At 37.9% G+C, this 24,806-nt stretch overlaps 1 protein-coding gene across 6 annotated transcripts in view; it reads left to right on the top strand.

The window, feature by feature from the left end:
* The first annotated feature begins 10,910 nt into the window (after positions 1-10,910).
* LOC126859139 (hormone receptor 4-like) overlaps positions 10,911-24,806 on the top strand; it is a 165,571-nt gene continuing 151,675 nt past the window's right edge. For 4 of the 6 annotated variants that reach the window (XM_050610147.1, XM_050610156.1, XM_050610151.1 and 1 more), the window contains exons 1-2: positions 10,911-12,189; positions 14,611-15,980. In XM_050610147.1, coding sequence (XP_050466104.1) covers positions 15,954-15,980 — 27 coding nt within the window. In that variant the 5' untranslated portion in view covers positions 10,911-12,189; positions 14,611-15,953. Of the gene's footprint in view, positions 12,190-14,610; positions 15,981-24,806 lie in introns of those variants that run through there. The other 2 variants (XM_050610148.1, XM_050610150.1) reach the window with 2 other exon arrangements.

Here is a 24,806-nt window from a genome sequence, read left to right as displayed (position 1 = left end):
ACGAGCGATCATTGCCAATCAATCTAATCGAGATGAGCCTCGATTACGGCGGCGACCCTCGAAAAATCAATAATACGTATCCTCTGGCGTATAATCTCTGCGCCGTAGGTGCACGTACGGTATTTCTAAAGTAGCGTGTGAATGAACGGGAAATTATTTCTAAAACATACATTTTTTAATCTTCTTTACACTAAAGGTGATTGTCTGATACTAAATTGATGCTCCATTCTTAGCGCGTATTTAATAATTCGAATTCGTTAAACGTGAATGTCTGCTACTTCGTCTCATCCTCACATCGAGTAGCATTTTCAATATTATTTTAAATATAGCAGAATGAATATAAAATCTAAATGCATAAATTCATCGTCGAATGTCGATAAAATCATGTCGAGTAAGAATATTCGCCATGATCAAATTCGCGTTGATATATAAATATTACGTATGATATATGGCGCAAACATTATCTATAATGACTCTCGACATAATAATTTACTATTTAAAATTTAAGATATGATATCCACTTTTTTTGTGAGACAATCTGATTTCAAAAAGATTGACGAGTATTTAATTATCCGCATTGTGCTTTTAATGAAAGATTGTATTATAAAGATTTTTATCTGGCCGTATAAAGTTCGTAAAAACACATTTTACGATGACGTTTATATTATTGAGCGCCATAAACACGTTATCTTCACTCATTGGCTCATTTACACGTACATTACATAATTGGATTTATGAAACATAAATTGTACAAAAGTCAGAAAAAATCAAAGTACTTATATATTTGTGTACAAGGCAAAGCTCATCAGTTTAGGGAATTCCAAACGGAAATACTTACTGATAACATTCGCAAAGAACGCAGTTGCAAGATCAATGAGAATGGTAGTGGCAATTAACACATGCAACATTGAAAAATTATAACGCAGCATTCTAAGATAGATGAGATCTTTAGTCACTGATATCAAGGACTTGTGACAGCACAAATGAGTCGCAGCACTACATATTAATGTTTGCATATATTTAATTTTAGATACGCGTTATACTGAGAGTAACAATCACCATAATATCTGATGCAACTTTAGCAGAGAGTGACTACAAAGTAGAAAATTTGCTCACTTTCTTCGTTCTTTCCAACAAGTAAAAGTTTTCCCTTCTTCCCGACTTTTGCAAAGTAAAAGGAGGAAAAGAGTTTCAAATGTATATATTTTTTTAATAATAGATATGACATGTAAAATAAAAATAAATATACATCTTTGATACATTTATTATATTATATATAATATATATAGATATTTTTTGTATAAATGGGATATAATATTAAAAGAAAAACATATTTTGTTCATTAAATGTTTTTTTATGAAGCATAATTTTACATAATTCTCTCTCTCTCTCTCTCTCTCTCTCATATATATATATATATATATATATATATATATATATATATATATAAAAGAAATAATATATAAAAGAAAAATTTAGATAAATTGCAAGTTTTTTAAAGTTAAATTTTTTTTTCAAATTTTTCTAAAACTATCAATTTTCTAGCTTCCATTAATTTTTGATACATTTTTCACTTTAACAATAAGTTTAATAATTTATGCACAATTTATATCGCGCGCGCGCGCGAGTGTTATTTTGGCAGTTTCATAAATGATTGAAAGAGATTTAAGAGAGTGCTACTGGACTTGCAAACGATTTTATCGCTCTCCGGCGGGAGCTCGCGTACGAGGAATAATTTCTGCTCCATTTATGAAACATAAGCGCAGGGACTCGAGAGCGATTTCTACTATGGGGATTCTTGCTACGCACCTCGTTGTAAACCTGTTGAATAAGCACGTCCGTTGTAACGGAAGGGGCGCACGCGCGCATAGCAATGTGTGTAAAAATATATGTCTGGAAATAAAAGGCAGCTTACAAGATAATAGATACACGTTATAAATAGCGAACATAGTTTCAACGTATTGATCTGTATTTTGTAATAATAAACAATCAGAACAGAAAAACAAATTTTCGATTCTTTAACGATAAAAATAGTAGGCAATAAATTAGTTAATATTAATATTTTATAAAATGAAAACGCATCTCTCAATTCATATAATTTTAAAAATTATTGTACATCCCCAAAATATTCTTACATCTTAAAATAGATAAATAAATAGAGTTTCTAGATTTGAAAAAATAAAAATATATATAGAAATAATGCTTTTTCTCTAAAGAGATTAAAATAAATCTAGAATTTTTTGCAAGAAACTTTCAAACATTTTGCAAGTCAGTGAGAAAAAGGCGTACCCTCGTTCGCAGTTACGTATAGCATGTCGAATGTAAACAGAAGTGAACTTGGCAGTGCCGATAATGTAATTCCAAGCGGGGGTCGTTGCAGTTCAAGCAGCTCGAAGAGGAAAAAAAGTATGCCGCACGAGAGAATATAAAGAGAGAAAGAAAAAGAGAAATCGAATACAGAAAACAAAAAGATGGCAACTCTGAGACAGATCACTATAGCATACTATTAATTAAACAGCGTTCATTGATTTACGATTTAATTGATAATGTCTTTTTGTTTCTGTTATCGGACTCTCAGCGGTTGTAAAAAAATTCAAAACTCAAAAAATTAAAAAATGTACGAAAATGGATGTAAAAAATAAACGCTGTACAGTATAATTGTATAATTTTATTTTTTGCCTCCTTTCAAATCATTTTCTCTCAAAGAAAATTTTTTTAAAGATTATATTTTTGTATGTATTTAATAATGTTCATTTTAAAAGAATGTTCTAACTTTTCAATATATTTTCATAAAATATTATCATACTATACATGCATAATATGTTGATAAAATTAATGTGTGTTTGATTTTTGTTTAATTAATATTTAATTTATAATACTATATATAATATACCAAAATTTAATGTCTTTATTTTTTTATTTAAATCATCTTTCCTTTCAGATTTTCATAGACTCTCGATGTAACTTTGCATATGAAAACAAATCAATTCTCGAGATAATATTAAATAAATGTCTATCTCTATCTATTTCTCTTCGATTGTTATTCTTTGATTATACGTCATTGCACGCACGATCCATACAGAATTAATTTCCCAGAGAGGGGAAAGGGATGAGCCTTTTTTCCTCTCCTTTTCATATCTGCAGCACTCTATTTGCTATATTCTAACATACACCGATATCATACAATCGTACGTGCTCATTAGTACCGGCGGCGGATTTGCATATTATCCCATAGGGTGAACCAATACCTCGAATAGCAATTCTTCGCGCACAGTAAACGATGATAATAGAAAAATAGAATATAGATGAATATTCCGCATAATGTCGCTTAAATCCATAGATTTTGGGGCTATATGTATAGCTCAACTTTCTATTCCGAGCATTTGTACTTTTCAGATCGTCGTTAGACCAGGAACACGTAGATCCGTTCTCAAGAACGCGTACATGCACGGGATTTATGGAGTTTTATGTTATAACAGTTTCTGACATATATTAGAGATTCATAAATCTTCTCCACGTTTTTCTATAATATAGACATAGCCATGCATTGAAAAAATAGGAAGACTACGACTTCGCAAAAATTGGAAAATACATTCTTCTTAAAATCCTTTAAAATATATATTATAATGCTTGTACGCACATAATTGTAAGAATTCACAAAAAAATAAAACTCACTTTAATATACAATACTCGCTTAAAATATACAAATAAATTTAAAATATTCGATGAAATTATGCAACAATTTAAAAAAATTCAGTGTAGTCTGTATAATTCGCTTTTTCATTAATTTCTATTTTTTACTTTATATATAATTTATATTGCGACTATGATTATGCAGTTTCTTCTACTTTACCGCAAATTAACTCTGTAACGGAATGCGATGTAGTTATGCCGCCTTCAAATCTCTGATTATTTTTAAATAATGCAATCTCGCTTTATTACGCAATATTCTTTCTGAGCTAAAAATCAAACTGCGTCACAACTGCCATACAATTATTATTATCCTCAGCTTTCGCAGATGAATACTACTTGCAATTATGCAAATTGCTACGCTATTCCACATTGCGGTCAGTTGTATATGCACTCACGCTTATTTTTGTGAATTCTCGCTAATAGCGAAATATCCGTTCTCAATACAATGATTTTTCATTATTATTCGCAATCGCTATTATTATATAGCATATTATAAATATCTTTTATACGTAACTAATAATAACACATTGTGCTGCATAATATTGTCATTTTTCATGGTGTTTGGATTAATTAAAAAGTTTTTGTCAATCGACAAGGCCATAATAACATTCATAAAGATTGGTGATAAGAATCTCCGATCAATAAAATAAGTTTAGTCATTTATTTTGCTATCACTTTCGCTATATTCTTAATGTATTATATCATTTTAAATAATAAAGTATTTTTACATTTCTGTACGCAAATTCTTTCTATTAATCAGTGTCAAGGCTTTACATACTTTTGTAGCAACTTCGAACTTTAGATTTCAAAAGCGAAAGCAAGAAAATGCTAGGATGATTTGTGGAAGATTTTGATTACTTAAATTAGTAAGAATTCCCGTCGAGAAATCACACATGCCCAAACATTTGCAATATATGCAACTTTATTGCCCGCTCAAAATTCAATGAACTGTTTTTTTCCCGAATCTTAATGTTGCGATAAAAAGTAACGATAAATCATAATCATTTTCATAATTATTGCCAAAGAAAAATTATGAAATGTTTGTCAATTTATTATTAAAATTTATATCAAGAACAGACCTTATATAAATAAAGCAAAAAATATAGATCGCAAGAGAAACTTTGTGTATCAAGACGCAACAAAAGTCGAAAGTTGGAGATCTAATGACGAAGAGAAAAAGCGTCTCACTAACGACTACTAATTAAATTTAACTCGTTAATAAAGAGCGACTATATACGCGAACGAGGCGACGATTTCACGAGCTATAGAAACGAAACGGGAACGAGCATGTACGAGCGGCGGTGACTTAAGGAGACACAGCGCGGGGAGATAAGGTACAGCGAAACGAGTGTGATAAGCCGAAATGAGATAGCGTCGTCGCGGCCAGTCGTCGTCGTCGTTGTCGACGATATCTCAAAGTCAATGTCCTATGAAGGACTGGTGCGAGAACTCGAGCGTTCGCATACACTTTTCTGATCGTACGAGTATTTCTCTCTCTCCTTCCATCTCTCTTGGAAATAAGTAAAGATAGTAGATCTCTCTTTCTTTCTTTTTGTATTCTCCATTTCGTTCTCGCACTTTACATAGCTTTCGATACGTGGGTGGGCGAGATCACGCGTATGCATAACACACGCACATAATCGTTAAGAAACGACCGTTGATAAGAGCACTCGGCTGGGAGAAGAGAAGCCAAATATATACGGCTGACCTTAAACTTCAACCAATGTATGAAATCCCCTAAATGGGAACAAATGTGCAGATTATACAGTTTAATAAATGTGTCGATAGGCAGTCATGCGATAAATAATGATTTTTATCGCGGAGACTCAGTAGCCAGTTTTACATTGTTGATATTTTTATGAATAATAATATAACAGGAATATATAAATGAATAAACGTTGAATATAAAGACGGCGTAGTTAGCATTGTATCTCTCTAGAGGCATATTTAAAAAGAGAATGCTTTGCATAAAGCATCCTCTTCGGTAATATTTATTAACAATAAATGTGCTGTTATAGAAAAAAGAAGAAAAAGCGTACAACCTATATTTAAAATAAAAATTAATATGTCAACAGTACAAATACGCGATATTATTTCAATAATTCGCGATGAAATTATTCCCTATTATTTGCGATATTAAATTTAAATGAAAATACGAATTATATTAAAAACTTACGTATTGATTTTATCAAACCAAGTGGCTTGTACGCAGCGTTGTTTATTAAATTTACGCTTTGATATTTGTTTTCGATTCTTCGTATACATATATGTTCCTTAATACAATATACGATAAAGAAAATATCATACGATTGTATAACAACTACATATATATATATATATATATATATATATATATATATATATATATATATTAATTTGATAAAGTAACTTTACGCATTCGACAAAATTCGATATTTTCTCATGAGATATATCAATAGTTATCCTACATTGTATTGACAGAAGGTTGAAATACAAGTGCAAGGGGTTAATATTTGGAATCTCTGGTTAATATTTGAAGCATGTTCTTCCATGTTTCTGGCAATTAAACTTTATACACTCAGGCTGCTATATTCATCGGAAAATATTTACATGTGTGTTTTTTAAAATAAAGAATAATATCATACACACAATAAAATAATTTATTTTATTCAAAACTATTATTCACATACACAGATAGCTATATAAAAAATTAATTAATAATGTACATATATTTGTTGTACAAGTATTTTCAATTTTCTAGTATTGCCATTATAATTATCAAAAATTAACAATAAAAATAATCTTTATTTTTAATATTTTTGTATCACTAATAAATATAAGAAATTTATTCATTCTTTTTATAATTGCATTTTTAAATTGGCATATAAAATTGACGCAATATAAATTACATTTAATTGAATATAAAAGATCACTCGCGCAAAACCATGGCATTACGTTTAATTAAAACCATGACATTACTGAAGCAATATCGCGTACATCAAGTTTAAAATGTTAAAAATTGTAAGTATATTCATCGCGGTTATATAATATGCTCTCGATCAATAAGTCGTTGAATGTGGATCATTCCACGGAAAACACGGAGGCGTTCGTTGAGTGGTGTCGACCTTGAGCGACTGAAGAAGAAACTTCTGAAAGGCAATCACCGTCAGTCTGATCAATGATTAATTACTTTCCACAGTTTCTCGCATCGCGTATTTGCGCTCATACTATGACTCGAATAAATATCACGAATAAATATTAACGCTTGACTAGATATAACTGCCAAATCACTTTAACGATTTTTTTTAACCAATTTCGAATATATATTTTCTGGATTAAAATACGAAAAAATAACTTTTGTTATAAATGATTGAAGGTAAAAAAAATTCTCAAAAATTAAGTTTTTGGAAGCTGCAATTAAATAATAGCTTATTTCATGCACGATTTTCCTTTTTCAAAATTTTAATTACAATTTTAATCGTAAAGATAATAAAAAGAATATTGAAAGATTAGAATAAATGTAGCAAGTTCCTTAAATATTTATTTTAAAAATAAATCAATTCCGAATTCAATAAAAGATTTTTCATAAAAACTGAAGTTTAAGAATTATATATATATATATATATATATATATATATATATATATATATATATAGATTAATCTATATATTTTATGAATTTTCTCTCTTTTTTTCTGTTTCTCTTTCCCTCAAAACAACTAATTTAATACGTGAAATATTTAATCTTTAAAATCTAATCTTTTCGTTTTTAATCGCAAATAATAATCGCGATAAAAGGACGTTGAATGTTTAAAAAATAATTGTATATATTTGCGTATGTACTTTATATATGTTCAAAGGTTGGAAAAATTTGCTGTTTTGCCACGATAACGAAATTATCGCACTAATCAAGAACACTTGATAATGAAAATCTGACCCTGAAGCGAGAATGCCATGACATATATAATATATTGTCCGCATCATTCATTAGCTATTCATTAATTATTATATTTTTTCTAGTTTTATTTGCATTATAGCAGTTGAAATCAGAAAAAATATATGTTTTATATGTTTCCTACAAAGTGAGAAAGATGATAGAATGCAAATATTTTGCAAGTCGAGGAAATAAAGAATATCGAAAGTTTTGACTTTGCTAATTTTTATTTTGTTCAATTCTACAATCATTACATAAACACATACCCGTTTTGCAAATTAAAATATTGAAACAAAATATTGATCATTTTCATAATGCAGAGAGGTGACAAAAAATATTTTGCATTCCATTAATAATACTATACGCGTTTGTTAAATTTTTATATATGTGAATATTTTTTTAGAAATGACATTTAGCTATCCGTTCACAATAGAGCGACGTGACTCGAAACTATGAGACCCCTAAACGCGACAAATCCTCTCGTTGCGCCAATAAAATATCTAGAGCGCTGAATTAATCACTCGTCAAGAGTTGACCCTCGTGCGAGTCCAAGATCGCCGGCAGTCGCGTTTTCATTCTAAGATCGAAATTCCAAGACCGAGTTTCGCGCGAAGGTATCCTATCTCTCCCTCTCCCCTTCCCCCTGCTCAATCCCACCCCAGCATCGGGGGCATCGAATTTGACCCTGGATCACATCCCTGTTACCGTCGGAATCGGTCATCACTGACCCTCCCGCTTGCCTCCGCGTAACCTCCTCCTCCTCCTCCTTCTCCTCGCCCCACCGCGCCGAAGGGAAGCCCCCGAAGCGCGCCGAGGCGGAATCAGGAAGAGAGGAGAGCGTAGCACCGGAGGGTACACTGTTCCAGTGAACCCGGCGGCGTGCGCGCCTCCGGAACGCGCGTCCCCACCCGCGCGATCGCCCCCGGCCGCGACCAGAGCGCGAGAGGGAGAGGTAGCCGTGTCGGGGAGAAAGCGGGGGACGGCCGGGGCGACTCTCCAGCACCCCTTCCTTCATCCCTTTCTCTCTCTCTCTCTCCGACAAACGATCTAGGATGTCGAACGGGGTGCGCGTGCCCCACCATCGCTCGCTCTACCCCTTCTACGGTCGGCACGCAATCTACCCCTCGGCGAAAGCAACGTTCGCGCGCGACGTCGACGAGGCGACTCGGCGCGAGGCGCCGGCAGTTCGGAGAGCGTCACGACGCCGCTGGGCTTGCGTCCCCGATAGTGGGGAACACGGGATCGGAGCCTCGGTGGTAGGAATGGCAATGACGGTGGTAGGGGATGGACGATGCGCGCGGCGGGGGAGGGAGGGGAAACGGTGGCGAGCGGAGGAGAGCTCGACGACGGCGAGGAGAGGTCGTTGACCCGAGCGGCAGGCTGCCGGCTGCTAGAGTGCTACGTCGCTCGCGCCGCGCGCGCGCGCGCTCTGCCTCCTCGTCTCTGTTCCGCGTTTGTCCGTAATCTCGTGTGTGCTCTCTGCGCGCGCGACAACGGCCCATCGCTCTCTCGCGCTCTCCTCATACACGCAACACATAACTTATCTATATAATTTTATATACATATATATATTATATATCATTTTATATATTTTGAACTCAAAATTTATATATATATATATATATATAAATGTATATATTCGTATATAGATGGTTACACATGTACGTCTCTCTCCAACTGTCCCTACGCTGCCTTTTCGCCTCTCCTCGCACACCACCGATTCCGCTGGGGCGCGCAGCGCGAGAAACGAAGAGAGTGAGTGAGAGAGAGAGAGAGAGAGAGAGAGAGAGGAGAGAGATAAACGGAGAGAGGGAGAGTGTCAGAGGGAGGGAGGAAGAGGGAGGAAGATAGAAAAAGAGTGAGAGGAAGAGGCAAAACGGGTGAGAGAGAGAGAGAGAAAGAGAGAGAAAGAGCGCGCAGCGTGTTTCCCTACGACGTGCGTTACACCGAGAGATCGCGCGGACCGCGAAGCGCGTGTTTCGCGTACACTTCGCGTTCTGCCGGCTACTCCAGTTCTCATTCTATCGTACGTACGTCATTTCGCATATCGTCGTATCGTCCACTCTTTCTCTCTCTCTTTCTCTCTCTCTCTCTCTCTCGCTCGCTCGTCCCATCTCACGAGTCACGTTTCTCCGTGCGAGGATTCTCGACTTTATCGACGTCATCGTCGTCATCGTGTTCCGACGAACGCAAGTGGATAGTCTCGAATATAGCCGTCGACATCGTCGTCAACGCCAAGTGGATGTCGTCAACATGCCGTGAATTTGTCGACGATGACGATTGTAAGGTCCCTCTCCTCCTCTCCGATCCACACGCCGGTCCATTCGAGGAAGTGAAACCGTATCGGGTACCACTACACCGCCTATCACGCCCCGCGCGTTATTAGTCTTCGCTTATCGGCGTACTGGACGGAGCTCCTCTCTCGGTCGGTCTTCCTACACGTCTGGCTTCGCCGAGGGCAACGGGAGATAGATCAGCGGTGACCTATCAACGCGACGACGGGAATCAGCGATCGTCGTTCTCGTCGACGACGTCGGCGTCGTTTCCACGTGAGCCACACGGTGAGCCGCGTTCTCGGACGCGGCGCGCGCCAGTTCCTCCGGCGTGGTGCGACAGGAGGGATTATTTAGCGGCGAGGAGAGGCGGAGGAGGAAGAGAAGCCGAGGAGGAGAGCCGCGAGAGTGCGACGACCGAACTCAACCGTCCGGCCAACGGCAGTGTGTACGCGGCGTTTGTTGTTTCGAACTGTCGGCCGGCTTCGCGCCCGGCTTCTCACATCGCGACGTCGACTCCTCGATTGTTTTAGAGAGCGATAATATACGTACGCGAGTGTGCCCGCGGATGACACATGTGCGTCAGTGTGTGACCAAGTTTTTCCTTCCTGTTTGTACAGCGACATCCATCGACCTCTCACACGTCCCGGCTTCCGCGTGTGTATATGATCGCAGTGTGTCGCGGATGAGCCAAGACGTGTGTGGATCGAACCGGCCCGCGACATAACGCGCGCGGGTTAGGAGACGAAATAAGAAAGACGAAAGAGAAGAGAGAGAAGACTTCGACAATCGTGCGCGCGACTACTCATCGGCGTGGTCGTTTGTCTCGCACGAGCGAGAGAAGACTCAGATTTTATATATATATATATATATATATATTCATCTTGTGCACGCATCTCTCACGCGCATACATATATACGTATAAATATAGACGACACGTATATACGCGCGCTCGTGATCGCGCGGGTCACGAGTCTCTTTTCACTCTACACACCTCTCGCCACCCCTCCCCCTTCCCCATCCCCTGTCGTGATTGTTTTCTGGTTTTGATTTCGCGTATCGAGTTTTTTTTAGTCCTTCGCGATTTCGCGCCTTCTTCGCTTATATTTTCCTCTATTTTGCATTTTCCCGCGCGACGTTCGTCCGCTCCTTTTCTGAAAGGCAATGCGAGGCGTTCCATTCTCTTTTCCTCTTCCCCTGTCACGCGCGCGATTTGCTCTCGGCCTTTATACGTTTCTTCCTCGGCACGCCTCGCGGTCACTCTCTCTTTCGTTCGCGTTCCGCGCGCGTTCCACTCGCTTTCGCTCGCTGGCCCCGCGAACAAAACACACGGTTTCTAAACTCGCCCGCGCGTCTCGTTTCCGCTATCTTTACCCACTCCTGCTTCTGCCCCGTCTGCGACTTTTCCCGTCTCATTCACTCTTGCCCCGTTGCATCGCGTGCGCGCATATATACACACAAACACACATCGGCGATCGACTCGATTTACTTCGTGCACGCGCGTTACATCTCTTCTCTCTCTTTTCACTTTTCACTTTTTTTTTTATATCTCTTTGCCCGTAATTCCCGATCCAGTCGACGTCGCATAAACTCGCCGATCGTCGATCGACAAACGTCATCGTCCTCGTCGTCATCGTCGTCGTCGTCGTCATCGTCATCATCATCGTCGCAGCCAGCAACGCAGTGTGATACTTAAATAAGCGAAATTTAAGTATACAAAGTTTTATTATGTGCGTCAATACATCGCGAGATGCACGCGAGGTGGTGACGTGATCACACGCGCGTCGCGACGCTCGATTCTTATCGTCATCACCCCTTCCCTCGTTCCACCCTCCTCCTCTGTCATTTTCACGCATTCCGCACGTGCGTGCATACTCGAGATGCACACACGCGTTTAAGAGAGAAAAAATCTATGTCGTGTTTTTTTTTTTCTTTTTTTATTCCGGAGAGCGGTCTAAACTAATCCGCCGAGGAGAGATTCGAAATCGGCGATCGATCTTATCTACAGATCAATGCGCCGATATCAAAAGTTTTTTTGTATCGAAAAAATCGGACTTTCCAACTCGATAGTTTTCTCTACGCGCGCGCGCACGTGTGAACACGAGATCGTGATGTAGAAAAATAGATTGACATAGATGTTGGAAAACGTGACAAATAGCTCGATGTTACTTATCAGTGGCCGAGAGTACTTGATAAGAGTGAACTAATATATAATTATGATTTTGATAGGTGATGTTCATTTTATCGTAAATCGGATGCTGAAAGAGTTTTTTTTTGTAATTCATCATTAAACATTAATAACGCTCTATAGGTACGTTATTAATGCCGTTATTAATAACGGCTTAGTAGAATAGATTCTATCGTATAGTTCGATCGAGTATATATGTATATCAGTTTCCGCTCGCCGAATTACTCTTCCGGGTTAATCATTTGACGTAATCACTCGAACGAAGAAATTTATCGTGTTGCGCTAACGACGAGAGTTTTGCGGAAGCTTACTTTCCTCGCTTGATTTTCCGCGAAGTCGCTTTTCAATAAATTCAAAGAGAAATCTGCTTTAAAGTTCACCACGATTTCTATATCTACTATCTAGAGAGAAATATTCGTATGCACCTGTGATAGGAAATGGATTATGTGATTGCGCAAGAGGTAGATCCAATCCTAATCAAAAACGAGATATAAATTCTATTCTTGTTAGCTAACCACGTTGATACGCTTCCTGATTTCATACGTCGTTTGCTGAATTTATTCACTCTTTATGTAATAATTCCAATTTAAATTATACGCAATTTGCATAGAAGCTTCTGTTAGTCGATCGATTAATTTTCATTACATCAAATGAGCAATAAAATTAACGTATTAATATCACAATGTAAACAGATTGCATAAAATTTTATACTTATTCCAATAAGATACAAGAAGATTAACGAATCAAAATTCAATCGTGACAGTGATTTTAATTTTATAGGTGCATCTGTGTGTGAGAAAATTAATAAAACATAATGAAAGAAAATATATACCTTTATAAAATTAACAATTATCGAATTTAATCAATTGCGATAAGATAAAAGACGATTGTTTCACCGGTCGTTGGACGGCTCGTAGGAGAGACTTTTCAATGAATCGCCGCGATACGCACGCGATAGCAGACGTGCGTAATATTCGACAAAGCGCGTCACACGCGCAGCGTGTTTCGCGCGTAGACACCACGGTAGTTATAAATAAAACGCGCGTCGCGGTATTTCTGCGTCGTTTCGTGTAACAACGTGTCAATGAAAATAGACGAGCGTCTACCAGGATCACGCGAAATTTAAAAAGTTTTGAACGTTTATTCCTCTCTCTTTCTCTAGCTTATAAAAACCACACAATATTTGTATATTTCTCGATACAAAGTTCTCTTCCCAGAGAAAATATTACTCCTTAATGTGAATATATAACGCTTATTATTATTTTTTTTTTTATAGATTAGATTCTTTTATAATTTCTGTTCATTATTGCAACGGAAGATTCTAAAAAACTAAACAAAAATTGAAATTAAAAATTAATATTAAATATATTATAGTGAGATTTTCATATTCTGTTTCACGTGCTATTTCTCGCTTAATAGCACTCGCAACGCTTCGTCCTGGGACTCGTCTGCGATAGCGATCGCACAGAACGTAAATATATGTCCAGGTGTCGCGCGTACAATATCCGTTCGCGATTATGAACCGCGCTAGGCGCGACTATTTTCGCGCCGTTGAAAATAGGCGAGATTGCCCGTCTGTCGTATAAGACCGCGATCTTCGATATTGGATTTAGCCGAGATCGTCTCGCGAAAACTGCGCATTTCGCGACACGAGAGACACGCCGTGATTATTTCATGTACACCGGTATTTTTGTGCAAATCTCGCGACACGATCCAATCACTTCTTATGTCTCATTTTTTTTTTTTTTTTCGTATTTCAAAACAATATAAAATGTATAAAAGGTTTCGACACGAAAAATTTATAAAAGATACATACATATCGAGATTTATATAACGGTGAATATCGAAGATATTCAGAATGGATATGCTATAACTGTATAGATATATTACTGAATATTTTTGAAACTCTAGAATTCTGAGTAGGATTAATTAGAAGCTCGATCTTGAAACGTCTCACGATCTTCAATCAGCTGAAGATCTGAATATCCACTTTGAGAATCAGCTTCATTTCAATTAGAGCAATCTCATTATCCGACATTTGCAGGTCATGAGTGTCACCACATCATTATATCATAAAGAGAAAGAGATTATCAATTACATTGATTGTATCTGTCTATCATCCATACAGCAAATTCACATTTTCTATCTGTTAATCTAGCTAACTAGCAAACAGCTGCAATTTAATTGACAATATTTAATTGATACACGTCGATTTATCGAGTGAGATTAAATGGCACAAAATTATAATAGCTACATAATATCTCGAATTACTGCGAGACTATGCAAGATTTTACGAACGTGATGTCACCTCGATCGATAACGATCGCGCTTAATTAAATTGTATTCGAAATTCTTGCTTCGAGTAGCTAATTGGCATCTTCAATCTTCGGAATCTCGTGTATCTCGCGCGAACCTTTATCGTGCGTTTAAGCGGAGGCGCGGGTGAGCCAGCCAGTGGTTCATCCATGTAATCCACCGACTTCCATTCGAAACGGTTTCGCGTGATTCGCGAATCGTTTCCGTGCCACGAATTGTTTTCCTCAGGTTTAGCGGATCCAGCGGGGAGAAATAATCGCCGAACTTGACGGAGAGACGATCCGTGCTGTGAGCCAGGCATCGATGCACGAGTGCGCTATTTATCAAGGACTAATACGAGATGAACAGTGACAACCGCGACAAGCGAGATCGCAGACGGATCCTGTCAAGTTCTCGCAGCGAGTTCTCGTATCGTCGTTGCAACGGGAAACTACGCTCTCGCAGTTCCCCTTACTGAAAATTACTCAAACTCGGCTACTCTTGTGAGTGAGTGTAAACCGCACTGGGAACATGAGACACAAAGGCAGGAAGGGCAGGTTAGTTCAGTGTAAAAGCAGCCGAGGGGGAGGGGCATCATCATGTCCGCCGTCGATTCGCAGCGTAGAATCCCCCGCGTTTTGTGAATCACATGCAGCTTGATTTTCGAATTATAACCGGAAGAAACTGCTCCTCAAAGAGACACTCGGGTGTTAACTCAGAGCGACCTTGAGATCACGAGAACCCGCCACCTTCATTTCGCGTTCGATTGAAATTCGACGACAATAGAGACTGCTCTCGTCGCGTCGATCATCGACACGCGGCTTTCGCCCCAGCATCCAAGAAACAGGATCCACACCCTCAGGGTTCTAAATATCTGACAGGGGCTTGAAAAAACGACCACCTGTACCGGCAGGATCCTGCTATTCGGCAGATCCTGCTCTCGTCGTCAAAGACGACAGTGGTGCGGCGCGGGGCATGCGGTTGGTGACGTTACCGTTGTTACGTCACACGGTAACGGTAACCCGCGTACGATCTAGTCGGGGCGGAGCGGAGCAGCAGCCTTCATCATCGGGATTCGGAGCGTCTCGCGCGCTTCGAGGGATTTAAAAGTGAAACACACGATCCGTATTATCCCGGCGTTTTTCCCGCCTTCTTCTTCCCCACCCGCCTCCGTCTTCTTTTGAGTTTATCGTAATCCGCGCGAGCTAGCCTCTCTCTTTTTCTCTTCAGTCTCTTCATGCTCCTCCTCACTTGTACTCTCGCCGCGAGATTTTCGTTTCTCTCTCTTCTTCCGCGATCCCGAGGTGAAGCCGCGCGCGAAAGAGGAGAGAAGAGCGCGAGTGAAAGTGAATCTCGTTGCGATCTTCTCACGAGAGATCTTCATCGATCGCTCATTGTATTGTGATTATACGTTGGTGAAGCGTTCAGATTAGATCGGTAACGATGATCCGTGTGTACGGTGCCGCGGACAGCAGCAACAGCAGCTGAAACCATCGATAGTCCAGGCGTCAAACAGGCGGAACTTCCGCAATCAGGGGATTCGTAGGGGAGAGGAGAAGAGGAAGAAGAGCTACCAGCTGGCGCTCGCGTTGATGGCCGATCATCGACGAATCAAAAATGTAAGTTATCGAAATACGCCATATGCTTTTTTTACCTGGTTAGCTTATGCAGATGAATGATTTTTGCAATGACATGACACAATCACATGAGGGATGAGATCGCCTTTATGAATCTCTTCCTTGTAATAGATTATTTCTTATTGTCCACGTATGTAAGGTGGTGAGCTTGACCATCTTGGTCGCTGTTATTAATGATATATTTTTTTGCTCTTTAGATATTCTAACTTTTGGATATCTAGCTTATAAAATGACTGCAACAAATTTTCTTTTTCAATAATTGTGTATGTGATTTCTAATAAATCACCCATACTTTGATAGTCAATTATTTTTTATATGACTGAAATTTATTAGATAACATCTCACCTATTCATTCCCAGCATTAGTGTTTCATTATCAAAATTGCATTATATATCGTAACGCTAATACGACGTAATTTACATATAAATTAGTCGACGCAAATTTACGACAGATTACAAATTATACGCATAGAGTACACATATGAGTTTTGATTTGTACCCGCGATTCGCGGTTCATCACGTATATCCCGACCGTTCGTTGAGCATTTATAAACCGTCGTAATTATCGAGGCGAGATCCCGTTATCGATATCGCATCTCCTATCTAACGATCCTAGATCATGATTAATAGGATCGTCCGCGTAAACATCTATATAGATAATTTACGCGCTCTTACTGCGTGCCGCGAACGCAATCGGTTTTTGCGCGATGTAGAGAAAGGAAAGGGAACGCGGATAGAGAAACGGACTCTCCACGACTCGTCGTCGCTTGAATTGAGTTTCACTTCTTTCGGCACCCTCGCGACTGTTCGTTTCCAGACGACGGTAGCACGGAAGAGGAGCGTTTTCTCCGTCGTGAAAACGGGAATTTGCCGCCGCTTCGTCATCGCGGAATTGTTTGAAACTCGCGAAGGGTGTCGCAACGCGGAAATCGTTTCCCCGGCGTTTGACGCGTATCGTCGGGCCTCCTGATCTCGCCCTTGCTGCTCGTTATAATGACGGATTATGAATTACTTGCTAATTACGAACGGCGAAATATCCTGATCTTCATCGATTATGAGACGATTCACGATTGCAGCCTCGGAAGTTTATCGGTTTTTTAAAACTCAGAGCCAAATTCAGTAAATTAATTAATTGCCACAAATTAAGTAGTTCTTTATCTCGCTTCCATATCGCTCACCTCAATATATAATTAAATTAAGATTTTATAAAAATAATCTGGATTTAAAGAAATAATAAATAGATTTAAAGAAAATTTGAAAGACAAATTCAAAGAAATATTTGAAAGAAAAAAAATGGAAATATATAGTCAGATTACAACAATGGGACAAATTAAAGAGCAGCATCAAATCAGTGCATTGAATTTAGGTTTAAGAAATATGAATCAGTATTATGTATTATGAACTATACACATATATAATTTACATGCGCACGGATACGTCGACGAATTTTTTTCTGACAAGCTGCGAAAAGATTCATAATGTGCAGTCGAGCAATGAACTATAGTGAAGCGATGAGAAGGGGATGCTGTGTGATAACGAGGAACGCAGAAAGGGTGAGAAAGGGAGCGAACAAAGGGGATGGGAGAGAGCGGAGGAGGACAGGTTAATTTTGTATCGATGATCGTCCCGACGTATGCGAATGCCGGCATATATAGGTTAATCCGTGCTTTGAAGCGAATCGATCCGTCCGCGGGGATCAGGTTAACGAATGGGGTAGGTTAGCGTCGAGCCGATTCTGCTGCATGCGTTACGCATCATACTATGCTCTCTCGCTATCGAGATTTAATCACGTTTGGACTCCTTCGGCAACAATGACATAATACTAATAATTTGGATATCTTTTATCTTTAATTTCTTTTTTGTGTGTTTCTTTTCGTATCGCAATTTTTAACGGTTGCATATTTATATATCGGGAAACGAACGATTAATATCTCTATCTCGATACAAAATCTCCGATAAATTTCTTCTGAAAAGTATTATATTTGAAATGAAATAAATTGTCTATCACATATCCTGGAATCTTCAAAAATAATAAAATGAGATAAATAATAAAATAGACGTCATAACAAAATTACAATTAGATAAAGTCAACGATTTGATTATTAAATATGAAAATTAATGATTGACAGATGGCTTTTGCAATTGCAAAATTACTTCGTCTGTAACAGAATTCTGATAAGAACTTTTAATGACTTGAAAACGTTCATATTTACGTTGTATTTCTATGTGCAATGATATCCATTTATCTTGTTTTCTGTCCCCGTCAACATCGACTATGCAAAAACACACCGCAGATGTGTGTATTCTATGCATCTTATCATAATTTTCTAGTTAACTGATCAAAAAGACAAATTGCTTCTACATCGTTGACATGTAATGAGTATTTAAATAAAAGTAATCGCGTGTTGGTATGTCTCTATTTTTTCGCCAATCTGCATTCTCACAATTATTTTCAGAAGCTGACATTCTTTTGATTTAACATAAAAAACTACATAAGAAACTAAATTTGTGTCAAAGAGGATGAAAATATTAAATCTCAGAAGCATCAAGCGTATTAAGCGTATTTTTTTTTTATTATCGATTTAATATATTTGTTAATGTGTAATCAAAAGAAAATAAAATCTATAAATGTGTTATCAAAACGATTTTAAACAGAATATCACGTCATTACAGATTGCATCTTGAAAGTATGTTATCGGACTCTGATTGTCATTGTGTACCGAATATTAAAGAAATTAAATTTTAACACTAAGTATCTTTACAACAATTTAAACTTGAATTGATATGAATATTCACACTTTATAAAAAATGCTGATATTCGCAAAGTCTGTCAGATTTCCTTCGGAATAATGTATGGAACTTCTTGTAATTCATGTCTTTTGTGTGCAAAACAAAATTATTACATAAGCATTATTCATTCAGATACGATCTTTCTCGTCTGATTACATTTATAATCAGATTAATTGTTATAAAAATCTCGTTGTCGATTTAATTAGCCCACATTCTAGTACTTAAAAAACAGCATGTGGTACAACGCGCACGTAAATTTATCAATCATATATAAATGATTCAATCGATAAGTGCTCGCTGACATTTTTTCTTTACGACAGCAATTATATTCGATTTTTTTTATATCTCTATTTGGTCTAATTATTTTTCTCAACGCATATAAAAATATAATTTGTTCATTAAATAACAAAACACATTCGTTATCAATAATTTTGTCGCCCGTTTCTAAATTGATAGACTAATCGATTGAGAATCTTTTACGCTTCTTTTACATATAAACGTAAAATATATTTCTATGGATGTGTGTAAAATCCGTTCTGACATTAGATGCTTCGATAGAAATCAAATAAACTGATTTTACATGACGATACTGTCTGCTGATTGTATAAAAAACACAATAAGATGGCGTTTCGAAATCTTAAGCAGCGGCAACATCGGCGAGAACAGATGAATCTCTTTCTCGGATTGTCGGCTCTCTGATTGACGTGTTAATTAAAGGCCCGACAGATTAAACCGCCATGATTACACAAGCGTGCGCGCGCGCGGAAGAAAGCAATTCTCCCGCAATTAATGCATTGTTAACGACGCAAACGTTCGATTAAAGCACGTGAGAGTACCATACCTGTCCGCATTTAACTCAGATTCGAATGTAAAGCATGCGGGAGAGCGATGAAAAATGGGCCCGCTGTCCGCTTAGACCGATCAAAGGCAAGGAAAAGTACGAATGTGAGAGGGATCGATCCCACTTTCGTAGCAGAAGAAAGCAATCGTTCCTCCGACCTCACGCGAGGACTCAACGGGGAGGGAAAAATATGTATTGAGAGTAAGAGACATCTATTCCTTTTCTCATTTCAGTATCCTTTTCTCTCTGCTTCTCTTACTCTTTCGCAATCGACGAGGTTTTCTCGTGGATCTCCATAATTTTCACAGCCGAGAGGTCGGCAGCTTCTTCTTCTCCCTCAAGGAAGAAAGCATGTATATTACATAGCCGAGACGCATCTGAGAAACACGGAGATGCTACGTACGTATACGGGAGATGAAACAGTGAGGAGAGGAATAACGAAGCGAGGGAGGGACAAGAAGATAAAGCGAGAGACGGGTGCACACGGAAGAAAAGAGAGAGAGAGAGAGAGAGAGAGAGAGAGTGAGAGCGAGAGAGGCAACGTAGAACGACGAGGAACGACACAGCGCGATGTATACGACAGCGGAGCGCTGCTACTCCGGCACGATGTGTCAGTGTGTGTCGCGCTGGAGGCCGACCGAGGTCGATGGCCTCGCGTTCGAGCGGCACCGACGGCGCTCGGCCGTGCTCGGCACTAGGTCAGTGATGGAGTCACTGGCCGCCCCGAGCGTCGAGGCAATGACACCGAGCACGCCGTTGCTGCCACCGAACGCCCGGCATTCCCCTCTATCGTTCCTCCTCGACCGCCCCTACCGCGAGCGTAAACGATCCCACCACGGCAACGCCGTTACCATCCCTCCGATCCGATCCCTACCCTGCTCCAATCTCCCCTCGAGCCTCCTCAACCTCGTCGTCATCCCCGCACTCGTCAGAGAGAAAGAGAGAGATGATGAATCCCGGCAATGTCGTCGGTATCAACATCGCGCGCCGCTGATGGTTGTTCCGCGCGCCAAGCTCCGAGCGTGTATGCGATCGCCGGCTTTATCTCCTCGCGAGACCGAGGCCTGTTTCTTGATTTTTTGCCAGAGCTGACCATGCTTCAATTGCGATATTTGAGCTATAATTATGTAAAGCATTCTACAATTTCTCAGAAATTATAACATGTTTGGTAATAATATGTCTTCTATTTCGTTACTGCTATTTTTTTATGACGAAAAATCGACTTTTCATCTCTACGTATCGATCACTAGCCGTTAATTGTCACTTTCTTATAATTATTTGCGTCTTGGATTCTTTAATAATATGTATGTAATGATTATTTATAATTGATTTCTTTGCGTTGATAATATATATTTCAAGTCTTGTTTTATATTTGACGGATACTTTATCTTGTCATTCATGCTTTCTCACAAGTATTATTAATATCAGCAAATATCATCTTCCTCTTTGTCGAGAGAGAAAGAGAGAGAGAGAGAGAGAGAGATATTTATTCTAAAATCTACATTGTTTTTCCGTATATGTATTGAAGTATCGCATATTTATTAAAATTAGAATATATTTTTGATGACTGTAAAACCGGGATTGTATGATGTAATTTAGTTGCTCTTCAATTACTGCGCTTCTATTATACAAATAGAGATAAGTTGTATAAATTTGACAACGTTTCTTTGATAACATTATCAAGAGCTTTTAGTACTTACCCAATGAACCAATGAACGGCTTTTTATAAATCATTGTTTTCTTCTGCGCGTTAAACGAAATTTTCGTATTGAACACATACATAATGTATCGGTGTCTGTAATATTTTCAAGATAAGCCTTGCGTCGCGTATCAAGAATTAAATATCAGCATGATGCATTCCATCGTTAATATCTACAAATCGAAATCAAAAAAAAAACCTCTTTGCAGAAAAAAGTGCACTTCAATTTCCTTAATCTTTTCCGATGTACATTCGTCGACTGTTCCCAATTTTCCTGAGCTCTCGCGATTTTCCAATCGTGTCACCCCCGAAAGCTACGATAATTCGTCGATCCGGAAAACCGAAACGAATCCGCGCATTCGCGCTACGCTTTCAAGGTGAAGGAACTTCGGAGCTTCGGCTCCCTTATTCGACATCGTTCTCTCTCTTATTTATCTTCCGCTGGCTGTACGCGATTGTCTTTTCATTCGTTCGCTATTATAAGATTCTCTCGCCGTTATTTTTAATCGCTATTTATCTGCGGACGAACGCGCGGAATGAAGTCGTTCACGCTGGATGCCAGGAGGGGAAATGACTTGCGACGAGCTGAAATATCACTCTGTAACGTATGCGGGAATGTCGCAACGTTGGTGCGGATGGTGTCACTTTGAGACGTTTGTCGCGAGTGTAGCAATCGAATATACTCTTGTCGGATCTTATCCGTTTCGAAGATGGCCGAGAGAGGCAATAAAGTCTCGCATATTCGTGTCAATTAACAGCCACTTTGTGAACGTAATTATTACGAGCGGAAAAGGGCGAGTCTGTTATTCGGATTGTACAGGTACGATTTACACAAAAGAAAAAAGATTATTATATTCAATTTCTTTCATAATTTATGTCCAAGCGTTTGAAATAAAATAAGATTACTTTTATCTGCTACGGTTATCGATAGAGCTTTAATGGCCGTACTGTGGGCGTAAGTGTGGGCGTGAAATATAAATAGCGAAATATGTCCGGCACTTGTGGCTTTTGCGTAGCGATTACGGATGTGACATCCTACATCAAAAAGCATATTCTATAGAGTTAGAATCCTGTTCTATAAATTCTTGTTGACAATTTTTCCCGTTCACAAAAAAAAAAGAAAAAAAAGATCTGTCGCTAATATAATAAGTCCATTATAGGTAAAATTTAGATAAAAATTATGTTCGAATTAAGTTTGAAATAATGAAAATCTCTAAACATGGACAACAATAATAAATGTACTAATACCAAATATGTGAATGTCTACGTATCAAAAATAGCAGTCTATTTGATGACAGAATTCATTGTCAATTTTATATGGAAAATATAATATTTAAAATTCAATGTAACATAAAGCAACATTAGATTTTTTTATTATATGAAAAAAGAAATTCGATAGAAGAGCAATGAGTTTATATTAATAATGAAAAATCTATAATGTTAAAAATTATAAAATCATCAGCGGCTAATGATTCTACAACTAGCGGATAGAAATTATTTTAAATTCATTTTTAAATTCAATTATAAAAATATTATATATATATATATATATATAATTTTTTATAATACATTTATACATATATGTATGTGTGTGTATATATGATGGCAGAACAAACATAAATTTTATGATGATTATCGGTTGTTTATTAATGCACACATTCTCATTCACGATAAAATCCTAATCTCCTATTACGTTTGACTTAAAAACCTCATACTACCGAATCGCGTAACATACGATTAGAATCAGTTTCATCCCAAAGGGATACTTAAAGCCAGCTGCTATGGATCCCTATTCTAAATTCGTCCGATCGCGTTTCTCTCGTGGTTAACACGCCATCGATTCTCGTAAAAAGGAACATCTGAATGATTCGTCATGGGACACAAACGAACGCGTCTTCCGATTAGCATTGATTCGCAATACGAAAGAAGAAGAGAGAGCCTAGAATATAGTTTGGTCTTATTGTCTACTGTTATCGTGATCGCGGCATCGGAATCATAATAGACGATTTGCGTCGCTCGTTATCGACAACCGTCAATCGTGAGAAAGTTGTTTTACATCGAACGCATTCGCAGTGACTATTATGCTAGCTGCAATTATTATTATGTCTGTCCGATTCGCGCCGCAACTTTATTAGTCGTTAAATATAATCAAAATTGAATAAGATCCGAAGCATAAAGCACAAATAACTATCAAATCAAAAAAGTTATTAAACCAATTAAATAAATTATTAAACCAAGCGTGATCTAATAGATCTAATAAATTAACAAATATAATTTATATTTTCATAATTAACAAAATTTATTAGTAAATATATTTATTAACAAATATATATTAGCAAAGTTTCTACTCTATATATATGGCCATAAAATATCTAAAAGTTATAATTAATTAGTTTATAAAAATATCTTAACATTTTTTGCGTATCATTAATAATTTATAAATTTAAAATCATAGACTTGTGTAACAGTAATCTATTTCCTTGAATCGTTTAATGGTGGTACCCATAGAGAACTCAATTTCCTGTCTCGATAACTCTCGTTCCTATACTATACGTCGCTTTGCATCGTAAATCGTTCTATAATATCACCTTTATTTCTAAACTCAAGAAGCTATTGCGCGCACATTTGAAGTGCGCTAGAGAGTCTTAAGCGGCGCATTACAAAAGTGAGATCGTGTAAAAGCCCTCGAAGATGGATATGAATGACGGTTTTATCATGCATTCCTGCGGGCAATCCGGCGCAAAGACACGAGGGAGAGAAAAGTCGAGGCACGACGAATAAACGCCGCGGGGCAGAACACTGGACGAAAGTGTTTTTACACGCGGGAGGTCCTGAAAGCTTAAAAAGAAAAAAAGGGCTGGCTTCGGCGGCAAAGAGAAGCACAGGCATATTGTGAAGTCTCGCCACAGTGCATCGACGTCGATAATTATTTTTCTCTCTGTTAATATTTAAGACAGAAATTAAAATTCTGTTAAAGCAAAGGCCGCTTGAAATTAAATAGAACATAAAAGATTGTGCTATCGAAATATATTCTTCAAGCTTTTAATTTGCTTATATTAGAAAACTCGTTAGTTACTTAAAAATTCGCCTTTCAGTGTTATTTGCACACGGAATTAGGAAATTATAATTGCTAAATTGTGCCGATTTGTAAGTCGTTCTCACGAGTTTGCACCAGGGAGACACGTCATTCGTGCATTAGCTTATTTCGGAGCTCATTGTCGCTACAAACTCGAGAACCAAGTTCGTGTCCGCGTTTAATCAAGTGATATAATTTGGCTTCCAAAAGATATCTTAGAATATATAATATATATGTATAATGGCACAGTTGCAACAGTGTTATCAGAATTAAACACAGTATAGTAGAATAATAGAAAAATGCAATAACATTAAAAACAAAGTATTATAAAATTCAGCTAAGATTCTCTCTCTTTTCAATGTTTTTGATTAAGAAAAAAATTATTAAAAAAGTAATTTTTAAA

This window comes from Cataglyphis hispanica, chromosome 2, assembly GCF_021464435.1.
Source record: "Cataglyphis hispanica isolate Lineage 1 chromosome 2, ULB_Chis1_1.0, whole genome shotgun sequence".
In the NCBI taxonomy this organism is placed as follows: Eukaryota; Metazoa; Arthropoda; class Insecta; order Hymenoptera; family Formicidae; genus Cataglyphis; species Cataglyphis hispanica.
This window is presented reverse-complemented; position numbering and strand designations above follow the sequence as displayed.